Source organism: Lithobates pipiens, unplaced genomic scaffold (genome assembly GCF_037356315.1).
Source record: "Lithobates pipiens isolate NorthernLeopardFrog02 unplaced genomic scaffold, aLitPip1_a1.2 Scaffold_22, whole genome shotgun sequence".
NCBI lineage: Eukaryota > Metazoa > Chordata > Amphibia > Anura > Ranidae > Lithobates > Lithobates pipiens.
Window position 1 is genome coordinate 67,230,240 of NW_027507784.1, and position 24,230 is coordinate 67,254,469.

General features: G+C 43.0%; 1 protein-coding gene across 1 annotated transcript in view; it reads right to left on the reverse strand.

The window, feature by feature from the left end:
- KIF5C (kinesin family member 5C) overlaps positions 1–23,654 on the reverse strand; it is a 107,709-nt gene extending 84,055 nt beyond the window's left edge. Inside the window, exons 1-2 of the mRNA XM_077447730.1 lie at positions 23,292–23,654; positions 11,103–11,193 (exon numbers count right to left, since the gene is read on the reverse strand). Of these exons, the coding sequence (XP_077303856.1) occupies positions 11,103–11,193; positions 23,292–23,417 (217 nt within the window). The 5' untranslated portion in view covers positions 23,418–23,654. The remainder of the gene's footprint in view (positions 1–11,102; positions 11,194–23,291) is intronic.
- Positions 23,655–24,230: the final 576 nt, after the last annotated feature.

Here is a 24,230-nt window from a genome sequence, read left to right on the forward strand (position 1 = left end):
GCGGAGGGGAAAGATCGGTGTCAGCAGCGCTGTGGGCTGCATCTGCAGTGCCCGCATCGCTGCTCACCGAATTTAACCCATCCATACCCTGGCAATACTCTGCAATGCCCGCCAATACTCTGCAATGCCCCGCCATAAATTGCCATACTTGGAGATGCCCTGCAATACCCAGCCATACACGGAGATACCCAGCCATACTCGGTGATTCCCTGCAATACCCAGCCATAGACGCCCCCCCCCCTCGCCATCCTCCGGTGCTTCTACCAACTCGCCAATACGATCAAAGCCAGAATCTTTATTTTTTATTTTATTTTTATTTCAGGCTTCCCAGCCTAGAGGTGAGATGTGGGGTCTTATTGACCCCATATATCACTGTAAAGAGGACCTGTCATCCCATATTCCTATTACAAGGGATGTTTACATTCCTTGTAATAGGAATAAAAGTGATTAAAAATGTATTTTTGGGGAAAAAAAATGTAACTAAAATAAAGTAAAATGAACAATAAAAAAAATAAAAAATTTAAAGTGCCCCTGTCCCCATGTGCTCGCATGCAGAAGTGAACGCATACGTAAGCCCCGCCCACATATGAAAACGGTGTTCAAACCACACATGTGAGGTATCGCCATGAACGTTAGAGCGAGAGCAATAATTCTAGCCCTAGACCTCCTCTGTAACTCAAAACATTTAACCAATAAAAAAAAAAATTAAAGCGTCGCCTATGGGGATTTTTAAGTAGCGACGTTTGGCGCCATTCCACGGGCATGTGCAATTTTGAAGGGTGACATGTTAGGTATCCATTTACTCAGCATAACTTCATCTTTCACTTTATGCAAAAATTGGGCTAACTTTACTGGTTTTTTTTTGTTTTTGTTTTTTTTAAGCAGCAAACAGTTTTTTTCCCCCAAGAAAAACTCGTTCGAAAAATTGCTGTGAGAAAAATTTGCAACGACCACCATTGTATTCTCTAGGGTCTTTGGTAAAAAAATATATATAATGTTTTGGGGTTCTATGTAATTTTCTAGCAAATAAATGATGATTTTTACATGTAGGAGAGAAATGTCAGAATTATCCTGGGTGCTCCAGAACGCCTGATGACGCTCCCTGCATAAAAATCTCACACATGTGGTATCGCCATACTCAGGAGTAATAGCAAAATGTGTTTTGGGGTGTAATTTGTGGTATGCATATGCTGTGTGTGAGAAATGAACTGATAATATGGACAATTTTGTGGGGGGAAAAAAAAAAAAAAAAACTTGATTATGCAAAGAATTGTGGGAAAAAAATTACAACTTCAAAAAACTCATCATGCCTCTTACTAAATACCTTGGACTGTCTTCTTTCCAAAAAGGGGTCATTTGGGGGGCATTTGTAATTTTATGGCACGTTAGGGTCTCAAGAATTGAAATAGGCCGTCAGTACTTCAGGTGTGATCAATTTTCAGATATTAGCACCATAGCTTGTGGACTCTATAACTTTCACAAAGACCAAATAATATCTACCAATTTGTACTTATTTTTACCAAAGATATGTAGTGGTATAAATTTTGGCCAAAATTTATGAAGAAAAATTACTAATCTGCTCAATTTTATAACAGAAACGAAGAAAAAATTTTTTTTTTTTTTTACAGAATTTTCGGTCTTTTTTCTTTTATAGCACAAAAAATAAAAAACCGAGAGGTGATTAAATACCACCAAAAGAAAGCTCTATTTGTGTGAAAAAAAAGGACAAAAATTTCATATGGGTACAGTGTTGTATGAGTAATTGTCATTCAAAATGTGAGAGCACCAAAAGCTGAAAATTGGTCTGGTTATTAAGGGTGTTTAAGTGCCCAGTGGTTAAAGTATAACTTAAGGCAAAAAACTTTTTTCCTTTAGTGTTGGACAGAATGGAGCACCTGACAGTTTTTATTGCTGTGTTCCCTTTAGGAAGATTCATCCTCTCAATTTGTCCTATTTACCATCATTGAATGTAAAAGAAAATCCCCAAATTTTGGGCGGTCCCCAGAAAAAGAGAGGAAAAATCTTCCAAATGGGGACACTAGTTCTGGCGACCTTAAAGGTGGTGTGCTGTGCCTTCAATGAAAAAGGGGGCTGCCTCCAGGTGAGCTTACTGTGTGAATTGCTCTATATGTCCCATAATTGGAAACTGATAGTTTAGAGTTAGGGACCACACTCTATTGAGGTGCTTGATGTGGTAGTGTGGCTTCCAAATGTATGCAAGGGAAAAAAAAAAAAAAAAAAAAACGTAATTTAAGTTGCTTTTATTTTTTAGCTGGCTAGCCTGCACAGCTGCTGGAAACCCCCTTTGTATTGTTTTAAAAAAAAATAAAAAAAAAGCAGATCAAAGTGGCCTCCATCTTTTTTTTTTTATTATTATTATTTGGCGCAGGCATGCACTTGAAGTCTTCAGCTGCTTTCCAAAGGCAAGATCTAGGCATCTGGTGTATGGTCTTACCTTTAAGGACAAAGGAGCTCCCTCCAAATAGGCCTGTCCTCTGCTTCTGCATTGCTATATATGCATGTCCCATAGCTGGGAATGTGGAGTGTTTGGAATTAGGGATCAAACTCTATAAAAAGGGTGCCTTGATGTGGCAATGTGGGTTCCACGTGTTTTTTTTGCAACCAAGACCTCCATTTTTAATCTGAGCAGTTGAAACAGATTGATTAAGTTTTTCTGCTAGTTAGCTTGAAGGTGTGCTTGGGAACCCTGTGCATTGCCTCACTGACTGGTTGGCATGGTGAAGGTGGGTGTTCCTAAAGGACATCATTTACTAGAACACCTTTTCACATTGGTCAACATCAACTTCCCTTGCAGGGTTTTGATTTTCGGTCACATGACAGCGTTAAGCTACAAAGGATGTAGGTCCTTGAAAAACCTCCCTCTGCCAGATGTTGGGATTACTGGGGGACAGAAAGCTATAAAATGCCCAGCATGCGTCACTGACCACAGGTCTCACTCTAATCAGTGTGACTGGTAAAGTACACTGTAGAAAAGAATCACCTCCCTTTAAAATAATCAAAGTTTGTTGCTTTGCAGCCTGAAATGAAATAACACCATTCTTACAGTAAAGCATGGAGGTGGTAATATCCTGTTATGGGGGGTGTTTCTCTGCAGCAGGGACTGGAGCACTTGTCAGGATAGAAGACAAATGAATGGGGCAGCATACCAAATACCATCAAAATTCTTGATGAAATTCTGCTGCCCTCTGCCAGAAAGTTGTCAATGGGAAGAAGGTTTACCTTCCAACATGACAATGACCCAAAGCACACAGCAAAAAATGAGCACATAGTGGTTGAAGGAGAAAAAGGTGAATGCCTTTGCAGGATTTAGTCAGAGCTCAGACTTAAATCCCATTGGAAATCTTTGGGATGACTTGAAGACTGCAGTCCACAAAACAGTCACCATCAAATTTAACTAAACTTGAACAGTTCTGCAAAGAAGAGTGGGAAAATAATGCAAAGTCTAGATGTGCAAAGTTAGTAGACACATATCCCAACAGGCTAAAGGCTATAATTAAAAGCAAAATGTGGTCCAGCTAAATACTGACATAAGGGGGTGATCCTTTTTCCAACTCGGATTCGGTTTTAAATTTTTTTTTTTTACATTTTTTTCTGACATGTTGGTGTAGTGGTGTGGTGTTAGTAAATACAGCTGGATAAAACAAAAACTGCATCCGTCTTCATTTCAAGCTGGGGGGTGATTCTTTTCTATACCCACTGTATCTCCACTCAGCCTAACATATCTTATTAATAGTTGCCCAGTGGGGAAACCTCCAGCCCTCTTCTGCCTCTCACTATAGAGTTCATTCCTGAAGGGGCAATCACCAAGCCCAGGCACAGCCCCCCCAACAAGCCATGCGTACCAAGCCTTAGAAAAAGGCAACTTTAGGAGCCATTGCTGGTGGACTTTGTTTGCTTCAAGCGAGTTTTGCATTCTCATACAAGTCTGTGGGAATGCAAAAACTGCTTGAAGCAGGTAAAAAGCAATTCAGAAGGAAGTCAGCTGCAGGTCAAATACACGTGTCAAATTCTGGCTTTCAGAAGCGTCTCAAACTGATGCCATCAACACAAAGCCAAAGCTCATCAACGCTGGCCCTAAAGAGGTTTTTTAAATTTTTAGATTTTTATTTTATTTTTTTATTTTTTTTTTACGTACTAATCAATGCTGAAAGAACAAAAAAAAGTTACATTCAACTTTTCCATTCCTGTTGACAGCATCACATGTATAAAACAGATGCTTACAGCCACCTATTCCCTGGCCTCCAATTCACGTTTCTCTTTTTGTCATTTTTATGTGGGAATCTATAATGAAACATTTATATGCAGACTCCTACCTCCTCCTCACAAACGCCTTCCTGCAGCAACCTCCCTAGCTCCTGACACCAGCAAGCCGCCATGTATTTATCATTCTGTGCTGCTGCAAGAGCGAGAGAGAGAGACTGCTTCTGGTTGAGCAGAACGTCAATCATGGAGAAATAAAAAACAGGGGGAAGTCGATCTGTGATTACCAATGACTGTTGGCAGGGCCTGTAATTGCTGGCAACCAATTTCGAACCAGAAGATGATTTTGATAACAGAATGCATTAAAGTGCTGAAAATCTGGAAAGGATTTCTATGTGGTTAAATTGCTTTAATTATCCTGAGTAAAGATCATTCTAGAAAAAAGGTGACATTCTGAAACCAGACGAAGGAAAGATGTGCAGTTTTCTTTTTAAGAAGACACCCTTATCCAAACACGAAAACATATTTATGATTACATGTATGACAGAAGATACTACCACAAGACTGAACGACAAGAGTGCAGAGAGCATGAAAAGGGAGGGCAAGCAAAAACGGGGAGAGGCGAGAGGGCAAGCAAAAAAAACAGGGAGAGGCGAGGCGAGAGGGCAAGCAAAAAAAAACGGGGAGAGGCGAGAGGGCAAGCAAACGGGGAGAGGCGAGAGGGCAAGCAAACGGGGAGAGGCGAGAGGGCAAGCAAACGGGGAGAGGCGAGAGGGCAAGCAAACGGGGAGAGGCGAGAGGGCAAGCAAACGGGGAGAGGCGAGAGGGCAAGCAAACGGGGAGAGGCGAGAGGGCAAGCAAACGGGGAGAGGCGAGAGGGCAAGCAAACGGGGAGAGGCGAGAGGGCAAGCAAACGGGGAGAGGCGAGAGGGCAAGCAAACGGGGAGAGGCGAGGAGAGAGCGAGAGAAAGAAAGCAAGGGTGAGCAAAAAAAAAAAAAAAAAAAACAGTGCAAGAATGAATACTATTGCTTAGCTCTCTGCCAGTTTCACATTTTGATCCTTTGCAAAACAGCATCAATTCAGCCCTGCCGTAGAATAAAAAATAAATAAAACACGTGCCACACACAGCAGTAGAGAAGATTTCTTCTAATATGGAGGCGTGTCACTTTAGTTACGGTTGTATCTCCACACCAGGAAAGTTGCAACATTTTCCTAATGGGGACACAGCAGTAAAAACCACGGAGGATCTAGCATACCAAGCTCTGGGTTTTGGCTGGAGATTTACTTTTGGGGCCCATGTAGATGGTCTTCAAATGGACAAATGCAGTAAGCTTTTGACATCAGTTCTGAGAAACAACTGAGAGAATTCGGAATTCACTGCAGGTTCTGTTAACTCTTTTTGTGGTCCCATAAACTTGTGTTGGAGAGAGCGACAGAAAAAAAAAAAAGTGTTCTGAAAAGAACAAAGGCCGTCCACACTGGTCCTTAAATCAGTTGCTCAGATACATGAAAAGGCTAAAGCATGAAGTGCACAAAGAATGTACTAATGTCACTGCAGTGGGCAGAATCCAGCACCACACTACTATTACACAAAAACACATAAAAAAAAAAAAATCTAGATAATGTTCAGAGTATTACCAATATAATGAATTGGAACTTTATAACATAATGGCAAAGAGTTTGACAATGCATGTCCTGATGACGCCCAAGGCATTGCTATGACCTGGACCTTCTGTTTCCCCATCTGGAAAGAAATGGGTTGAGAGGACAGCCACACGGCAAACTGGGATCCCACAGAAAGACTGGGCTACATTATAGAGAACTCTGCAAACTCCCATCACTGGTGGCTTAGGACCTTCTCTGCAATGGCACTAAAACAGTTGAGCAGTAGATGACCCGAGTGGGAAATTCCAATAACTAGACTGAGCAGAGCCCCCCAGGGCCGGTGTTGATGTCAGTTTCAGGCACTTTGGAAGTCATTCAGAACTGAGACGTGCATTTGACCTGCTATTGAACTTCTTGTTCTACATAGCTGCTGTGAAGATTTTTCCTCACTTCCGGTGTTAGCCAGTTCGGACATTCATCTTCTACATATAGAAATCAGCATTTTTTGCAAGAGAACTACTTAGAAAACACAAAACACTTTTTTTTTTAGACAGAGGACCTAGAGAATAAATTGGTGGGTGTTGCATATATTTATGTCACACGATATTTGCACACTTGTAAATAGATACCAAACATGTCACACTTTAAAAAATGGTGTACATCTGTGGAACAGTCCAAAAATTATGGTACTTAAAAAAAAAAAAAAACATAGGCAATGATCATTTTATTATTGTTTAATACTGTACTTTATTTTTTTAAATCAACATAATAGCTATCGCATGGGGTGATCAACATCCTTGTGATATGGTAGCATTGGCAGTGACAGGTCCTCTTTATGGTGAGATCTGGGGACTATTAGACCCCAGATCTCTCCTCTGGCCTCCAAGAGATTTGATCAAATGGAGATTAGTTTGATCCGTTGCTTTCACAAGCCTTCCACTGCCTGTAAAAAAGTAATCCAGCAGTTGTATGGCCACTCAGATTACTTTTACAGCAAAGAAAATCAGTAGCTGAAAAAATAAAAAAAATAATTAAAAATAAAACCACACACAAAAACGATGCATTAGCTACAGTTATAGTTTCACCTCAACCTTTGGTCGTTTATAGTTACATAGTAGGTGAGGTTGAAAAAAATAAAAATAAAAAAAAGGGACACAAGTCCAGCCTATGTGTGTGATTTTATGTCAGTATTACATTGTATATCCCTGTATGTTGCGGTCGTTCAGGTGCTTTTTAAACTAGAGATGCTCCCCAGTGAAACCACTGCCTGTGGAAGGGATTTCCACATCCTTGCCGCTCTTACAGTAAAGAACCCTCTATGTAGTTTAAGGTTAAACCTAAACTCAGTGGAAACGTTTTATCTCTATTATGGGGGATAAAGAGAAGAGACGCTCTGGAGAAGCATCTCTTCTCCAGGGAGAAAAAGTTCAGCGTTCATAACCTTTCCTCGTAACTAATGTCCTCCAGTCCTTTTATTCGTTTTGTTGCCCTTCTTTGTACTCGCTCCATTTCTAGCACAACCTTCCGGTGCCCAGAACTGGACAGCATACTCCAGGTGCGGCCGGACCAGAGTCTTGTAGAGAGGGATAATTATCGCTTGATCTCTGGAATGAATCCCCTTTTAAATGCATGCCAATATTCTGTAACCTTTGTTAGCAGCAGCTTGGATTAGATTCCCCTAGAGGTCCCCCCCCCCCCCCCCAGTGAGTAGATTGCATTCATATTTTTGCCACCCAAATGCATTATTTAAAATTCTTCCACGTTAAACCTCATTTTCCATGTAGCTGCCCACCCCATTCATTTGCAGAGAAGTTATTGCTCTACTTAGCTTAGTATCATACGCAAATACAGAGATCGAACTGCTTATTCCATCCTCTAGGCTGTTTATGAACAAAGTAAATAGGATTGGTCCCAGGATAGAACCCTCGGGGACCCCACTTTCCACCCCTGACCATTCCGAGTACTCCCCATTTATCACTACCCTCTGAACTACCCCCTTGTAGCCAGTTTTCAATTCATGTACACACCCTACGGTCCATGCCAACGGACCTTGCTTTGTACAGTAAACATTTATGGGGAACTGCGTCAAATGCTTTTGCAAAATCCAGATACACCACGTATACGGGCCTTCCTTTATCTAGATAGCAACTCACTTTCACGCAACTTTCCCCTCTACCCTCCCTGACTCACCCATTTACTCTTTTCTAGTGCCTGCACCTCTGTCTCCACCCGGCCCTGTGCTGGTCCCTGCCGGGTACGTTCCCAGCTCTCCTTTAGTATTGGTGGGTCTTTTCAGTGCTGACAGTTGCTTCCCTAGGTTCAGAACCTGGGCTTCCATGGAAACAATGTACTTACATTTTGCACAGCAGTATACCTGTCCAAATTAACTAGATTCCTGACACTAAATACTTAATACACAGGTACTCGCAGTCCACGTGTACACGCAGCTCATCTGCATAGATGGCCTAAGGGACGGGAAGTGGTTAGCGTGCGGTCATTCCTGCCACCGACGCCAACAGCATGCCGCCATTCCCGCCCCCGACAGCGTGCCGCCATTCCCGCCCCCGACGCCAACATTCCCGCCCCCGACGCCAACATTGTGCCGCCATTCCCGCCCCCAACAGCGCGCCAACATTCCCGCCCCCGACGACAACAGCGCGCCAACATTAATCCCACTGATCACCAAATGCCAGGGCATTTCCTACCCCCCACTGGCCATAGTCAGGCCCCTTAAAGTCTAAAAAGGGACAGTAAAGTGTTTTTTTTTTTGTTTAGAGCATTCAGAGACTATCCGACCCACCCCCCCCCCCCCCCCCCCCCCCATCCAACATCTCTGATCTTGAGCTGGCCATACTCTAATATTTCACTTTCAGGGGCTGAAGGAGAGAAATCTCTGAACTCCCCTATCCATGCTAAACAGCATGAGAATAGACAAATGTCTCCCGAGAGCTACTGTATTCCGACAGCCGTCACCCGTGGCTGTCAGTATACCCAAACAGTGGCTGCATCCCAAAGGATGAAGTCTGTTCTGCTGATAATTTTCTCACCTGGCTCCTTCAATTTTCAGATCAAAGGATGTCAGATGAGAGCATGCAGACTGGGCCACCCTTGGCTCAAATTTTGCTTTGTTTATGGCCAGTTTTACAGGGAACCATCCCTGCCCCACTCCAGTTATGCATTTTTTTTTTTATTACAGATTTAGTTAAGCTGTATCCTTACTTTTGCAGAATATTTTCTATTATTGTCATCTTTGATTTGTTATAGTTTTGCATTCTTCTATAAAACGGTCATCTAGTTTCATGCTGCCATCGTGGATCCCCTACCTTTCTATGAGGTCTTATTACCAGTGAATGCTGTGCCTGGTACACATCTTTATAAAAGATAATACTGCTAATCTTCGGATTAATGCGCTACGTTGCCTGTTAACACGAAGGAAATAGAATCTGTTTTTTTTTTTGTGCTGGTGTGGCTGTCATAGGAGGTTATCTGCATTCAGGCTCTAGGGATTGACTTGCCTGGATACCGGGCTCCATTCTAAGTGCTCTGTGCTGGGGGAGGAGGGAATGGCTGCAAATCCTTTGAATCTATTAATGAGTCTACAAAGAACATTACATCTCCCTGCAGATCAATACAGGGAATTAAGAAAGGGCGAGTGTTATGGAGCAATATTATATAATTTTTTTTTTTTTTCGTAAAGGGAAGCCAATATTCAAAAAGTGCTAGAGTTTAAAGGGGAGTTTAGCACAGTCTTCCCACAGGCGCTTCTCCCAGCTGTGCAGGTCCCTGGTGCCGCCATCATGCATTTGGGAGCTGGATGTGACTTCCACAGGAATCCATCACAGCCAGCTCCCCACTGCACAAATGCCCAGTCACGTGGCACAGTGAGATTTGTTATTTTGACGGTCATCTGCTCCCACCTTCTCCAGGGAGGCTGCATGACCAAAGTCAAATGTGTTTGGGTTGGGAAGTAGGATTAGCCACATGTTCACATTTGAGTGAAGGTCCACTTTAAGGAACACCCCAATACAATTTTCATTTTATTATTTTGTATGATGTGGGTGTCAGTGGCAGGAATGGCGGCACACCGCTGGGCGTCAGTGGCAGGAATGGTGGCACACCGCTGGGCGTCAGTGGCAGGAATGGCGGCACACCGCTGGGCGTCAGTGGCAGGAATGGCGGCACACCGCTGGGCGTCAGTGGCAGGAATGGCGGCACACCGCTGGGCGTCAGTGGCAGGAATGGCGGCACACCGCTGGGCGTCAGTGGCAGGAATGGCGGCACACCGCTGGGCGTCAGTGGCAGGAATGGCGGCACACCGCTGGGCGTCAGTGGCAGGAATGGGGTCTTGGTGAGTTAATAGGGTCCCAAGGGCCAGATAAAGCTATGCAAAGTGCTCACATCAAGGCCCCGGGCCACAGTTTAGCAGCCACCGTGTTAGATCACAACCAATATTAGCATGGAAAACATTTACCCATGTAAAGGTTTCTGCTGAATGGGTCATGTATCTGCTAAGTAAAGTGCAGAAGATCTACTAACCAGCCAATTCTCCATGCTGGCAGCTTGGTGCCAACTTGTGTTAAGTTCACCACACACAAACGCGTTACAATCTGATGCTAGATCTGAAGGAGCTTGTACAAACAACTATGTAGTGCAAGAGCCTGCCTTATTGGAAACCAATTGAGTAGATAGATTAGGTAAGAATTCATCTTACATTGTTTTGGTATAGCTAAGGTTGATTACAATATGACTGCACAGTCCTTGTACAAGGTGTCCGTATAGCTTACCCCACACACACACACACACACACACGATACAATATGATTGTACAATCTCCTTTAGATCGACCAAATATGCAGTGCCTGCTTAATTGGATTAAAAAATTTAGTGGATTAGGCTATATCCTGTGCTGTTCAAACAGAAATAATTTTAATGGAAAATACAGCATTAGCCACTATATGGAGTATTATTAGAAATTCAAATTATACTTTACCCCATCTAGAGGCCAAAAGTGGTATTTTCCCATTATAAATCAATGATTTACATTCAAACAGCACAAGAAATAGCCCAATTTACATTTGTTTTGGCCTTTTTTTTTGCCCCATTCACACATAACAAAGGTGCATGCACTTTGGACTGGGCAACTGGTTATTCATATTCTTTATAAATCAACCTTTTAGTGGTCCTTTCATAGATACAATAGAACAAACCAGCACTACTGCGTGCAGACACAAATTAGCTATGGCTTTTCACAGAACTCCACAATGTCTCCACTTACCTTTGACAATCTGTCTAGCACAGGCATTGTAAACTTGCTCTTGGCTGGTATTTGGAGGCAATACTTTATCGAAGACATAGGGCTTCCCTTGCTGTAAATGATACAAAAACAAAAAAGTATCAAATCAACAGAACAGAACAAAAATGAGTTGTGTGGAGCTCTAAGTACCAGAATGTTCCCATTGTGTGACACTAATCTGACCCAGCCACATCGCTCATACAGACAAAGCATCTACAGGAGAAATGCTGACAACAGCAAAGCCCTTTGCACTTCAAGATATGGATATAAGCAGCTAAAGTCATGCAGGAAATGATCAGCATAAAAAAGGTACTCCACACCTAGATACTGGAGACAACCATCCTGAGCTCACTATTTAAATATTCATCCCTGCAGAACTAGACCAGCCTCTCAACTTTTTTTTTATTTTTTTATTTTTACACACCCCAGAGGAACACTCGATATAAATGTCCATGTCTCATTTCATGTTTAATTCATCTAAAAAAAAAAAAAAAAAAAAAAAAATTGGAGTCAGAGAAAATAATGTCCCTTACATTGATGGTCAGTGAAAAGAATATTCCCTTTACAGTCGTTATCAGAATGCCCCCCTTAGAGAGCTAAACAGGCTGTTGGTGTCATGCTGCTGGCTCTGCTAGGTGGTCCCAAAATTAGGCAGACACCATCAGGTGAAAGGGCAATCACCCACAGCTCAAAAAAAAAAAAACCTGGCAACCTCTGGAGGAACCCTAAGTGAGAATAGCTGTGCTACAGAGTTAAACCACCATTTCTTATATCCAGTGCCAGGACAAGGTTCTTTAAACCCTAAGGCAAAAGGGTCAATTTGTGACTCCACCATGGATTGTGAACTACGGTACTTCAGGGAAAAAAATAAAAAATAAAAAAAATAAACAGAACCTGCAACCCATCTTACCCCTCGGTCAGGCCCTGCTTACACCTACTGTATTTCTTGGGAACTGTATTAGAGACCTCTACACTACAAGTTCCTGGGTCTCCTATCTATCATGGCCATTATGAGATGTTCCCACCAACTTTTTGAATGCATTTCTATTATGAAGAAAATAAGAGACGCTGGAAAACATAAAAAGGTGAGCAGAACACCCAAAATGTTCCCATGTGGACATGAACAGATAGGAAATTATGGTTGGTAGATCTCTTTGGTGGGGTATAAGATGCCAGGCGCTGATCAAGTCTACCAAGCTCCACCTACAGCCAAAAATCTCACTGCTGTTTGTAATGACCTTTCAAAGGAAAGATTATGCAAGACATTTTCTAAAATGTCCTTCCAGTACTTCCCCAATTTACTTTCTACTTCGATTCCGTTCATTTGCAATTATCCTCTTACCTTATTCATACCATTTCCCTCCTAGAGTGGCCACAAATAGACAGGTCTGTTTAAAGCCAAGTTAAGATTTAGGCAATTTAGGGATATGCCAGGGGGGTGATAAAAAGGGCACAAAGAAAGAGGCACCCTTGATTTCAGTCTCGGAGACCTTGCTGGAAAATGTGTGCGCGAGTGGTCCAAGCCTTCTCTTTTCTTATTGAAGAGAGGGTAGATGGCCAGAATGTTCACCCCCCCTCCCCTACGGCAGGTAAGTTGTACTATAGGATGAAAGAACTTGCTAGATGATTTGAGTAAAGTCTAGGCCTCTTTCACTGGCTAAGATGAGCCATAGCTAAATCTGACATTAAAGTGATTGTAAAGACTTATATATGGAATTGCACAGAGTGGCCCTGAACCTCTTCTTGGGTCCCCTGCCAGTGCTGCTGGCCCCCTCTCTTCTGACTACCCCCATAGCAAGCGGCTTTCTATGTGGACACATGTGTGGGCTCAATGCGGTCTGTGTCCATGGACATTGGCCACTGGTTGGCACTGCCTCAGTAAAGCCTGTGAAAGCAGGGAGGAGACAAGGCCGCTACAAATGGGCACAGCGCCGGATCAAGTGTGAGGGCTCAGGTAAGCATAAGGGGGGTGCGAGGGGACAATATTGCTACTTAAACATTTTTTACCTTAATGTAGGGAATGCATTAAGGTAAAAAATAAAATAAAAATGTTTAGGCTTTGAAACCACTTTAAACCCAACAATGCATTGCAACTGTTAGTTATTCACACGCTATACATTACATAGGAGACACTGGCACTTTACCAATTCAGGGTAAAGTGACAATGTGTGTGTAAAGCCCCTCTCTCAATAGTTACAGTTACAGAAGTTACATGGTCCCTAAAACCTGTTGCCGGCGTCAACAAAAGAGGTCAATGAAAGAAGAAAAAAATAAAAAAATTAAAAAAAAAAAAGAAGGGGGGGGGGGGGGGGGTCATCCAAGAGGCGCTGGAACTTTGATACGATGTTTAAACAAGGCAGCAAAAGAGGGCAAAAAAAAAAAAAAAAACATTTGAAGAGCCCACGGGCTCAGGTTAGACTGCTCACAACAGGCAAGGTTATACGGTTAAGGAGATATCTACAAAAAAAAGACAGCCACTGCTGTCTACGGCGCATGCGCACTGGGCAGGCCGCAGATCGCGGCGATATGCCGCTCATGTAGGCTCCCGTGCACATGCGCGGGAGTGACGTCATTGCGGCTCCGGCGAATCACAGCCGGAGCAGGGAGACCCAGAAGTCACTCCAGGATACATGGCAGTGGCGAACATGAAGACGGAGGACCGCTTCGGGGGGCTTCGTTCTCAGGTAAGTTATTCATAATGAGCTAGTATGCTATCCATACTAGCTCATTATGCCTTTGCCTTGCAGGTTACATTTTTTTTTTTTTAAGTGCCTTTACTTCCTCTTGAAGAAATTACAACTTTGCTACAATGTAAAAGTAGTGAGTGTACAGCTTCTATAACAGTGTAATGATCCCCTCCCTTTGGAGACTGGGCCGCAGGGCAGTATTCCAACATGATAACGACCCCAAACACACCTCCAAGATGACCACTGCCTCGCTAAAGAAGCTGAGGGTAAAAGGTAATGGACTGGCCAAGCATGTCTTCAGACCTAAACCGTATTGAGCATCTGTGGGACATCCTCAAACGGAAGGTGAAGCAGTGGCGGCTGGTGCGCAAAATTTTTGGAGGGGGCGCAAACAAACTGAAAACCCATCAATTGCAGCCTCACTGGGCCCATCGAACGCTGCCACTGTGCACCCCCCACTCCTGCCTGCCCGACACTTACCCTGTCTCGGTGGGGCAGGCGCTCGCAGGTCACCTTTGACGCCTATTAGAGCCTATCGTTGTTAAAGAGGAAGTAAACCCTAATGGGTTTACTTCCTCTTCGATTCCCTGCAAAGGTAAAGCATAATGGACTACTATGCATCACATAGTAGTCCATTATGTGTCACTTACCTGACACAGGAGCCAGCGAAGTCACCACTGTCCCCTGTAGTCTGGAGTGTCCATCTTCTCGGTGGGTCTCGCTGCTCTGCCGCTGTCATTCGGCGAAGCCGCGATGACATCACTCCCGCGCTTGCGCACGGGAGCTGCCACTCACGGCATATCACCGTTGACAGCGGCGCGCTCAGTGCGCATGCACGCCCCGGTCTACGGCGCAAGCAGCAGTGCCTGTCTTTCAGCAAATATCTCCTAAACCGTGTAGGTTTAGGCAAATCAATTATATAACTTTTTTGAAATGCGTTTTCTGGATGTTTGTTATTCTGTCTCTCGCTGTTAAAATAAACCTACCATAAAAGTTAGACTGATTTCTTTGTCAGTGGGCAATTGTACAAAATCAGCAGGGGACCAAATACTTTTTTCCCTTACTGTATGTGCCACTTTGTGTTGGTCGATCTTAAAATAAATTTATGTTTTTGGTTGGAACGTGACAAAATGTGGAAAATTTCAAGGGGTATGAATACTTTAAGGCACTGTATAGTGCACCTGATGATTACATGGCTATGTCTGTCTGTCTTTAGTTACAAACCTAGAACAAACCTGTTGAAAAGTTACTCTTCTGTGCTGTAAAGTAACTGAAATTTTTTTATTTTTTTTTTAAAAAGCTGCTATACTATAGTAACCCCACACAATGTGTTAAAAAAATAAAAATAAAACGATGGGACCCTATTCTTCCCACTGACACCAATGATGGGGCATATTTTCTCTGCCTGACACCAATAATGGGGTACTATTCCTCCCACGGACACCAATTATGGGGCATGGTTACTGATGCCAGAACATTTTCTAAGCCCAGTAGCCACAGTCTGGCCCCTCTAAAAACTGGTCCTTTGTTTACAAGTTTGAAGGCCCCTGGCCTAAGCCAGAGAACAACCGATGTAATGAAGAAAAAAAAATAAAAAATATATATATATATATATATATATATATATATATATATATATATATATATATATATATATATATATATATATATATATATATATATATCTATATCTTTAATCCACACCTATGGCCAGGTCTCCATTACAATGATATATATTATAAGTACCAATGAAGCGAGAGGTGCACATAGCGTAATATTGCTAAGATTTACTGGTAAAACCACAAAGAAATGCATACAGGTAGAATTTAAAAAAAAATCCCTGCCTTGGCATGCTGCCAGCCGTCACTGAACTTTGTATATCAGGTCCCTCCCTGCTTGATGCGCATCACCCCTCCCACTGGGCATCTTCAGAAACTAGGGACGCTCATGACTGGCTGCCTTTTATGCATTTAAAAGTTCCACCCACTACACCCAAACCTATTAACTACTAGGTATGTAATTATACTTCCTGCTTCCACCGGAGGTATATCAGCCGCCATATTGGTACTCCTTATTCATTTCTACTAACTTTCCTGTTTAAACAGGAAGTTGTTAGCCGCCATATTGGTACTCCATGTTTATTAATATACCATGTATTGCAGTCGCCATTTTGGTACTCTCGTTATTTATGTTTATATAAAATAAAAGTAAAAAAAAAAAAAAAAAAAAAAAAAAAAAAAAATAGTACACAGCACTTTCATTTATTATTGTATATATTTATCTGTATATTTTGAAGCAGCGCTGAGCATAATCATTTTGTGTCACTATTAGGGTTTTTTTTATCTTACACGTTAGCAGTGTATTGTTTTAATTCAGTTATTAACCATTATTAGTATACACCATAGCACAGGCACTTTACTCTTTTTCATTTTTCTATTTACTAACGCTACCAGCATAATGATTATCAATAATCAATGCTGATAAGAGGTTCAAGTTCTGTTTTAACAGCAAATATTCATGCTTTCAAATTTAAGGTTCCAACTTTACAAAAATAGGTAAAGGCAACCCACCTATTCTCTTGATATTGCTCAATGTATTTAGTGTCTTTGTGTGGCATTTTCAGAATGTTGCAGCAGTATTGTGAAACTGGTCAACTTACAGGTTGTTTCCTTCTGGCTTTGGTGATCCAAGGTGATCATTCTACAATCTCATTGAGTCTAGGACAGCATGATTCCTAGAGCCCCAGGATCTGGCATTGATCATAAGATGTTATGGTCCCTTACCCCCTCCAAATTATCAATCATTACAGTTTAAAAAAAAAAAAAAAAAAAAGGGACAGTCCACATTTACCACAAAACTGTCTATGCAGATAAAAACAAACTGTGCAACTGACTAAAGTTGAATAATTCCCTTTGTTTTAGGTGTAGGCCATTTATATACCTTATGAAGCCTGACTGGAAAACTCCCAGGACGTTGCCAAGTGAGGCCTAGTCATCCTCCACCATCACAGGAGCAAGGAGTGGGAAGACACAGAACTCCTGTGATGGTGAGCAGTGATGACTAGGCCTCACTTAGCAATGTCCTGGGAGTATTTCAGTCAGGCTTCATAAGGTATGTAAAATGCCTACACCTATAGCAAGGGTATTATTCATTTTTAGTCAGAGCTGCACATTTTGTTTTAATCTGCAAACATCCCTGATCTGCAGAGGTAGTTTTTTGTAAAGGTGAACTATCCTTTTAAATAGAACCTGTCCAAATCAGGCCGCACAAAGCATGCTATGGGAAAGTACACGAACAGAGGTTAAATTATATGTTAAAACTGTCATTTTATCCAGGAGTTCATCAGCCGATTGATTTTTACAAATATATTTCACAATTTTCTGGAAAGTCAAGCGTGGCCCTGCCCCTTCCAACACTCTGACCCTCTCTATTGATTGTTTGATAAGCTGGGTGAATTCCGTGGCCAATAGGGTGCTTGGAAAGTGGTCAGAGGATTTGAAAGTCTCAACAATCATGTCAGTGCATGCTCTAGGGGTGCGCATCTTCATTGGTCTCATGATTCGATTCCGATTATCTGGTCAATGATTCGATTCCACGATGCATCACGATTACCGGCGAGCTCCGACTTCTGATTGGGCCACCCTGCAATCTTCTGCAACACATCACAGGTCTCAAAAGATTAGCTATACAGGACAGCACAGCGAGACATGCGCACCCGGCTGTGACTCTGCAAGCTGTCACAGCCAAAATGCGCACAGTAGTATTGCCAGCGCCATGGACAGGCGGGGGAGAGAAGCGAGGGTCTGGGTGGCCACGTCGCTGTATGGCGGGACAGGCGAGTGTCTTTTTATTCAAAGTCAGAAGAGGTTTTTTTTGTAGCTGCTGACTTTTTTTTTTTTTATTAAAAGGACTGGAACTCCGCTTTGAATTAAAAAACCTCACTAAAGTGCACTAATCCGGTGCACTACAGGGTTACAGGCATCAACACACACTGCTCATCGGAGGTCAGGAGGGATTACAATCTACAGCTGACAAACAGTGAAGTTCCCTGTACCATCTCTGTGCTGACCAGTGGCAGCTGATGCTCAATTTTTTTTTTGGGGGGGGGGGTGCGCAAACAAACTTAGAAATACTGAACCTCCCCCATCAAATGCAGCCACTGTGCCCAGTATATGCAGCCACCACTTCACTAACCCCCCCCCCCATGCACGGGCCACCACTGGTGCTGACAATTCCTTGGCTTTCCTGTTTGCACCTTCCAGCACACTAGGAGTTAACAGTGGAATGTGCAAATGGGAAAGCCCAGGGAACTGTCAGTATGGAGCATGAGGTGTAAGAACACATTTGCCTTTTTTCTTGCTATTGTCACCTACCCATATTGCTACTTTCCAACATTTGTACTCTACTTACTGTTAAAATTACCGTTTTAATAAATGGCGTGTTACAATGAATGAAGTGCCCTGCTGTATGTGCTTTTTAAAAAAATATGGAACTTCATATCGAATGTCAGTACAATACATGCGGCTCATGTGACTGCCTGGCCCGCCTCTTCTCCTCCCATGTCTCTCCTCGCATCAGAGGGGAATTCCCAGCCCCGCCTCTCTTCTGATCTAATAGCTACAGTAAGCAGGCGGGGCTGAGAATTCCCTGCTGACGTCAGGACTCAGGAGAGACACGAGACGTGAGGAGAGAGGCGGGCCGGGCAGTCACATAAGCGGGATGTATTGTACTGTAAAATTCGGTAAAAAGTTCCATTTTTTTTTTTTTTTTAAAGCACATGGGGGGGGTCACTTCATTCATTGTAACACAGCATTTATTAAAACACAATAATTTTAACAATACGCCCGGATCGCGGCAAGTCGGGATGACAGCACCCGGCAATAGATTTTCCGGTCGTATGCATCAATGCCGCATCAGGGACACCTGAATCGAGATGCATCGATTCAACGATTAATGTCAGCACCCCTAGCATGCTTTGGGATCACCAATACATGCACAGACATGTTGCGGGTCTCTACTAGGTTACAAATACTCAGCAGAGCCATTCAGCACATCTGCGCATGCGCTATGTTTTTTAAAGATGGCGGTGCGGACGAGGGGAGTGAGGAGCCATAGTGAGGTTTAACTTGATTAGAAGGCAGTCTCAGGTATTTTTCCTCAGTTTACTGGACTTGTGTTTATAGGAATTTAGTTTACACCACATGCAGTCCAGTGCATTTTTTCTGCATCAAAAATGCATGGAAAGTAGGTTATATGGCTTTCAATGGCATAGTTCATACCAGAGCATTACAGTTCCAGAACAAAAAAGTAGAACATGCTGCATTTTTCCAGCACTAGAACACAGTAAAACGCATCAAAAATGCACTGAAACACAAATGTGCTTATTTAAGGTTAAGAAAAAAAAAAAAAGAGAAAAAAAATGCACCGGACTGCATAAAAATGCACTGGAAAGCATCAAAAACGCACATGCAGAAAGGCATCTGGAATGCAGATGTTTCTATGGTGTGAACTGGCCCTGTGGTCAGTTATGTAGCCACAACAAAGCACTTTCATTAAATTTTTGTAAAAATCATCGGCAAGATCTGCTGAAGCTGGCAATCTCATCAGCTCAGAATACAGCCGTAGATGAAACCACCAACAACCAAGCTATATAAAAAAATCATTACAGAAAGGCAATTGACAAAGTAAGAGCAGCAAAATGTTTTGGGTTGAGGTTTGTTTTTGGTAGGCATTAATCACCCTGAAGCTTCTTCCATCTCTAGCACATTACCATAAAAAATAAAAAGCCGCTGACAGCCGACAACCTGTCATTACAGTGAATGGGGCCAATGGCCACACATAACTATTCACAGCTGCAGCAAGAATCAGAAGATTCCTAATTGCCAGTGTGAATGTAGCCTAAAAGTGCAAATACAATGCTGTCTCCCATAACCACCAGTCAGCTGTGCTTTAAAGTGATTGTAAAGCCTCAAGGTTTTTCACCTTAATGCACCTGGGTGGGTAGACAGAGACCCCTTTCCTATCTGCGTGACGCAATGGGGTCCATGCACAGCACACACCTATGCACTCGGAGGTTGTGGTACTTGGTGAGCCACAGTCCATTCTGAATATTGCGTCCAGGTTTCAGGCAGTCTGAAACCCAGACACACGATTCAAAACCCGGACTGCAAGCAGTGGTTTTTACAGGCTTTTGGAAAATTTTCTAAATATCAAAATGTGGAAGCTCTCCCTCCGTATTGGCAGAGACAGCTGCAGGAACCATTGGCTCTTGCTGCTGTCAATCACTGCCAGTGATCCAATGGAGGAGAGAGAGAGAGAGGAGGTGGGGCCAAACTGCAGCTCTGTGCGCCAATAGACATGCAGAGGAGTGAGTCTGCTTTTGTGCCCCCAGAGCAAGCTGCTTGTTCTGGGGGCACTTGGCAGGAGCACCAACGGGGTACTGGAGAAGAGGAGGATCAGGGCTGCTCTGTGCAAAACCACTGCACATTTGTCATTTTTTAATGCAAAAACTACTGAGACATGCTTTTTAAATGCCTTTAATGGCACTTTAAGAGAGAAAAAAAAAAAAAAAACGCTTTAGCCTTTTCGGCCACTTAAAAAAATAAAAAAAAAATAAAAGATGGTTTAATATCATTTTGAGAAGTGTGTTTGTGGATGGTCACAGTTGCATCCAAGTCCCTATAAAAAAAAAAAAAGATTATTTTTCATTTTTTTCTATAGTGCAGATTAATCTGTGATAGGGGGAGCCCTGATTATACGCTCATCATACAGATGACAGGCAGGAGGTATGGAGAATGACAGCAGCAGACTGTCAATGTCACCAGGAACAGGCCCACTGAATAATTCATTCCTGGGAACAATGAACCGGGGGTGTGCGCTGTGCTGTGCTGAGCTAGGTGAAGATTCCATCCCAGCATCATCCATCCACCCAACTACAACAACTGCCAGCCGGGCCAATGCAGGAGCTCCAGTGCGCAGACGCCGGCCTGTATGACGTCATCCCTGAGGATGCAGCACAGAATCAGCCAGAATCCCCCCATGCTGCCTGCAGGTGATGATGATGATGATCCCCGGACTCTCCATTCTCACCCTGTACTGTACACGATCTGAGCTCTCCTAGTACACAGGATGAAGGATCTCCCGCTTATACAAAGCACATGGCATATGAATAGCAATGGCTGGGAGAAGAAAGGGTTAATGTTCAACACCAGCTCGTGCGGCACCCATGTGGAGGCTGCAGTCACATGATCAGATCGGACTCAGAGGAAGACTAGCAGCCACCTTGGGGGGGGGGGGGGGGGGGGGGTTGCTTTCTGATGATGCAAGAGGACCCCTCCCAAACAATCCCCCCCTTACACACATCAATCTACAGGTTATCCCTCTACCCAGAAAAATCCATCTGCAGACCAAGCAAATGCCCCCCACCCTTTATATAATCCAGAGACCCCTCCACCCTTCCCCCTCCCAGCAGATGCACCGACTACCCCCATCCTCCTCTAATGGTACAGATCATCATCCACCCTACAAAGGAGAATAAACAGCAATGATGATTCATAGTCCTCCTCTGTACATCACACATCATACATGGGAGCCAGGAGATTTATCACCCATCCATCCATGTATGAAATGAGAGACATATATACATTCACACGTCTGCTGTAAAAAAAAATAGAATGACAGTCTGTCCCCTGATAGACTTATAGACAGGCTGATCACAGATATTGTGCGTGTGTGTGTATATCTATATCTCAATCAGTCTATGCATTGCCCTCACCTGAGAAACAACTCCTTGTATCTTCTTTACACACACACACACACACACACACACACACACACACACACACACACCTATATACCCCAAATCCTCTATGAACACTCACATCGACCACCTATACAGGGGTGTAGTATGACAAATTGATAAATACACCAGCTGCAGGGTCACATAATGTCTGGAGAAACAGGATGATTGCATAGAAAGATAGATTTCCCTCTCAATACACAAAAAAAATAAAAAATAAAAAAATAATAATAGATGAATGATATACTGTGTAGTGCATCTACTCGTGTCCTATAACCTCCTAATACACAAACACCCCTGATATATTCACAAATGTAGCCTGGCCATATGGAAGCAATTGTCGGGTACCAAATATATACAATCAGCTATATTTTTAAACATGGCTTGGAGGGATGTGATAAGTTCATAGAAAGAATATATAAATAGATATAAAAACAGAAGATATAGAGCAGCATACGTCTCCCTATACAGTTCACTGATACATGCACAGGTGCAGCGTGACTATATGGATTCTATAGTCAGGTATATAGAGAGACATAGAAGATCAGCTATATATTCACTGATGGCCTGGAAGGATGTGACAAATGTAAAGATACATTCATATAATGGGGTTCTATAACCAGACAGACACATTACTTCTACAGTCAGAGATGCAGCATGACTACATAGAAGCAATTGTCGGGGATATAGAGAGACATCTACACAAGATAAGCAATGTATATACAAATGGCCTGGACGGAAATATAGACTAATAGATACAAATGTATACATTTTTTCTATAACCTCGATAACACACATCACTGATACATTGTGTAGCATGACCATATGGAAGCAATAGTTGGGGATATTTGTATACAGGTGAGCAGATTCACATAAAGACACATCCATTGCAGAGATGCAGGGAGATATTATTATTATTAATAATACATACACACATATCCTTGTGATTTTCACACACACACGATGTATATAGGACACACACACAGATCTGATGGACACCTATAGATCCCCTCCTTCTCTGAGCCAACTGTCACCTCTAGGCCAGACACCATCATACACATCCATGTACACACAAATCTAAAAATCACTCATATCCATGGTGTACAGTAAACAGATCTGTGATATATACATATAGATCCCATCCTCCTCCTCCTCCTCCCCAGAGCCAACTGTCACCTCCATAGACCACAGACACCATATCCATGTACACACAGGTCTATGATAAACAAATATGGATCCACATTTCCGTGATGTACACAGATCTATGTTGGATACATATAGATTACACACACAGAGATCTATGATGAATATACATAGATCCCATCATCCTCCTCCTCCTCCTCCCCAGAGCCAACTGTCAAGTCTATTGAACAAATACCATCATATCTATGTACACACAGGTCTATGGGAACAAATATGGATCAACATTTCCATGGTGTACACAGATCTATGATGGATAGATATATAGATTACACACAGATATAGGACACCTATAGATCACACACACACCCAGGGTCTATGGTGGGCACCTATAGATCACACACCCAGAGGTTTATGGTGGGCACCTATAGATTACACACAGATATATGATGGACACCTATAGATCACACACAGATATATGATGGACACCTATAGATCACACACAGAGGTCTATGATGGACACCTATAGATCCCCCCAGGACTCACCCCGATGACGATGGTGTCATCCCCCTTGAAGACCGGGATGAACTTGTCCCCTCTCTGGATCTCGGCGGTGTTGAGAGGCCGGAAGCGGCACATCACCTTGATGCTGCATTCAGCGGGGTCTGCCATCTTTCTGGGGGGGTCACAGCTCAGCTCATCAATAGAAGGAGTACAATAGGAAGGGGGGAGGGGGGTCCCCGATCAATCAGCCCGATCACAGCCGCAAGCCCGGACACTACATGGGGGCAATCACAGGGCGTCCCTCCCGGAGATCAGCCCGGCCATCCTGCATCATCAGCACCACCATCCACCTTCTCCTGCCAGCTTTGTCACTTCACTGCATCACCGGGCCCCTCCCTGAGCACGCTCCCCGGCCTCCCCCTCCTTGTCTGCCTGCCGCAGGGCATGCTGGGACTTGTAGTCTGGAGGCAGGGCTGGCAGGTGCAGGGGGTGGGCAGGATCCTGGATAGAAATCCATGTACAGAATTCCCCACCTATAGTGTCACTACTAGACAATGATGATCGCATGAGACTTAAAGGGAAACTAAAATAAATTCATTCAAGTATGTATTGTACAAGTGGACTTCACCCTTTAAAATTGGATAATTTTTTTTTTTTACTTTTTTAAACGAATTAATGTATTAGTACTGAAAAGCAGCACTTCCGTGTTTCTCACCTAGGCGAGAATTATACGTTTTCTCCCCACCCCCTGTGTGCAGGTTATCACCAGGGCTATGGGGGCCTGAGAGAGCCCCGGGAAAGGGGTGCCAACTGTCAGTAAATTTACAAACAGTTCATAAAATCCATCATTTTTGCATCTGTCTGTGAATGTCCACTATCGGGCCCCCCAATCCATCCATCCTAATATAAATGCAGGTCTCGGGACGCATGGATTCAAATGGGAGTTTTTTTTTTTTTTTTTTTAGAAGCCCATGATTAGAG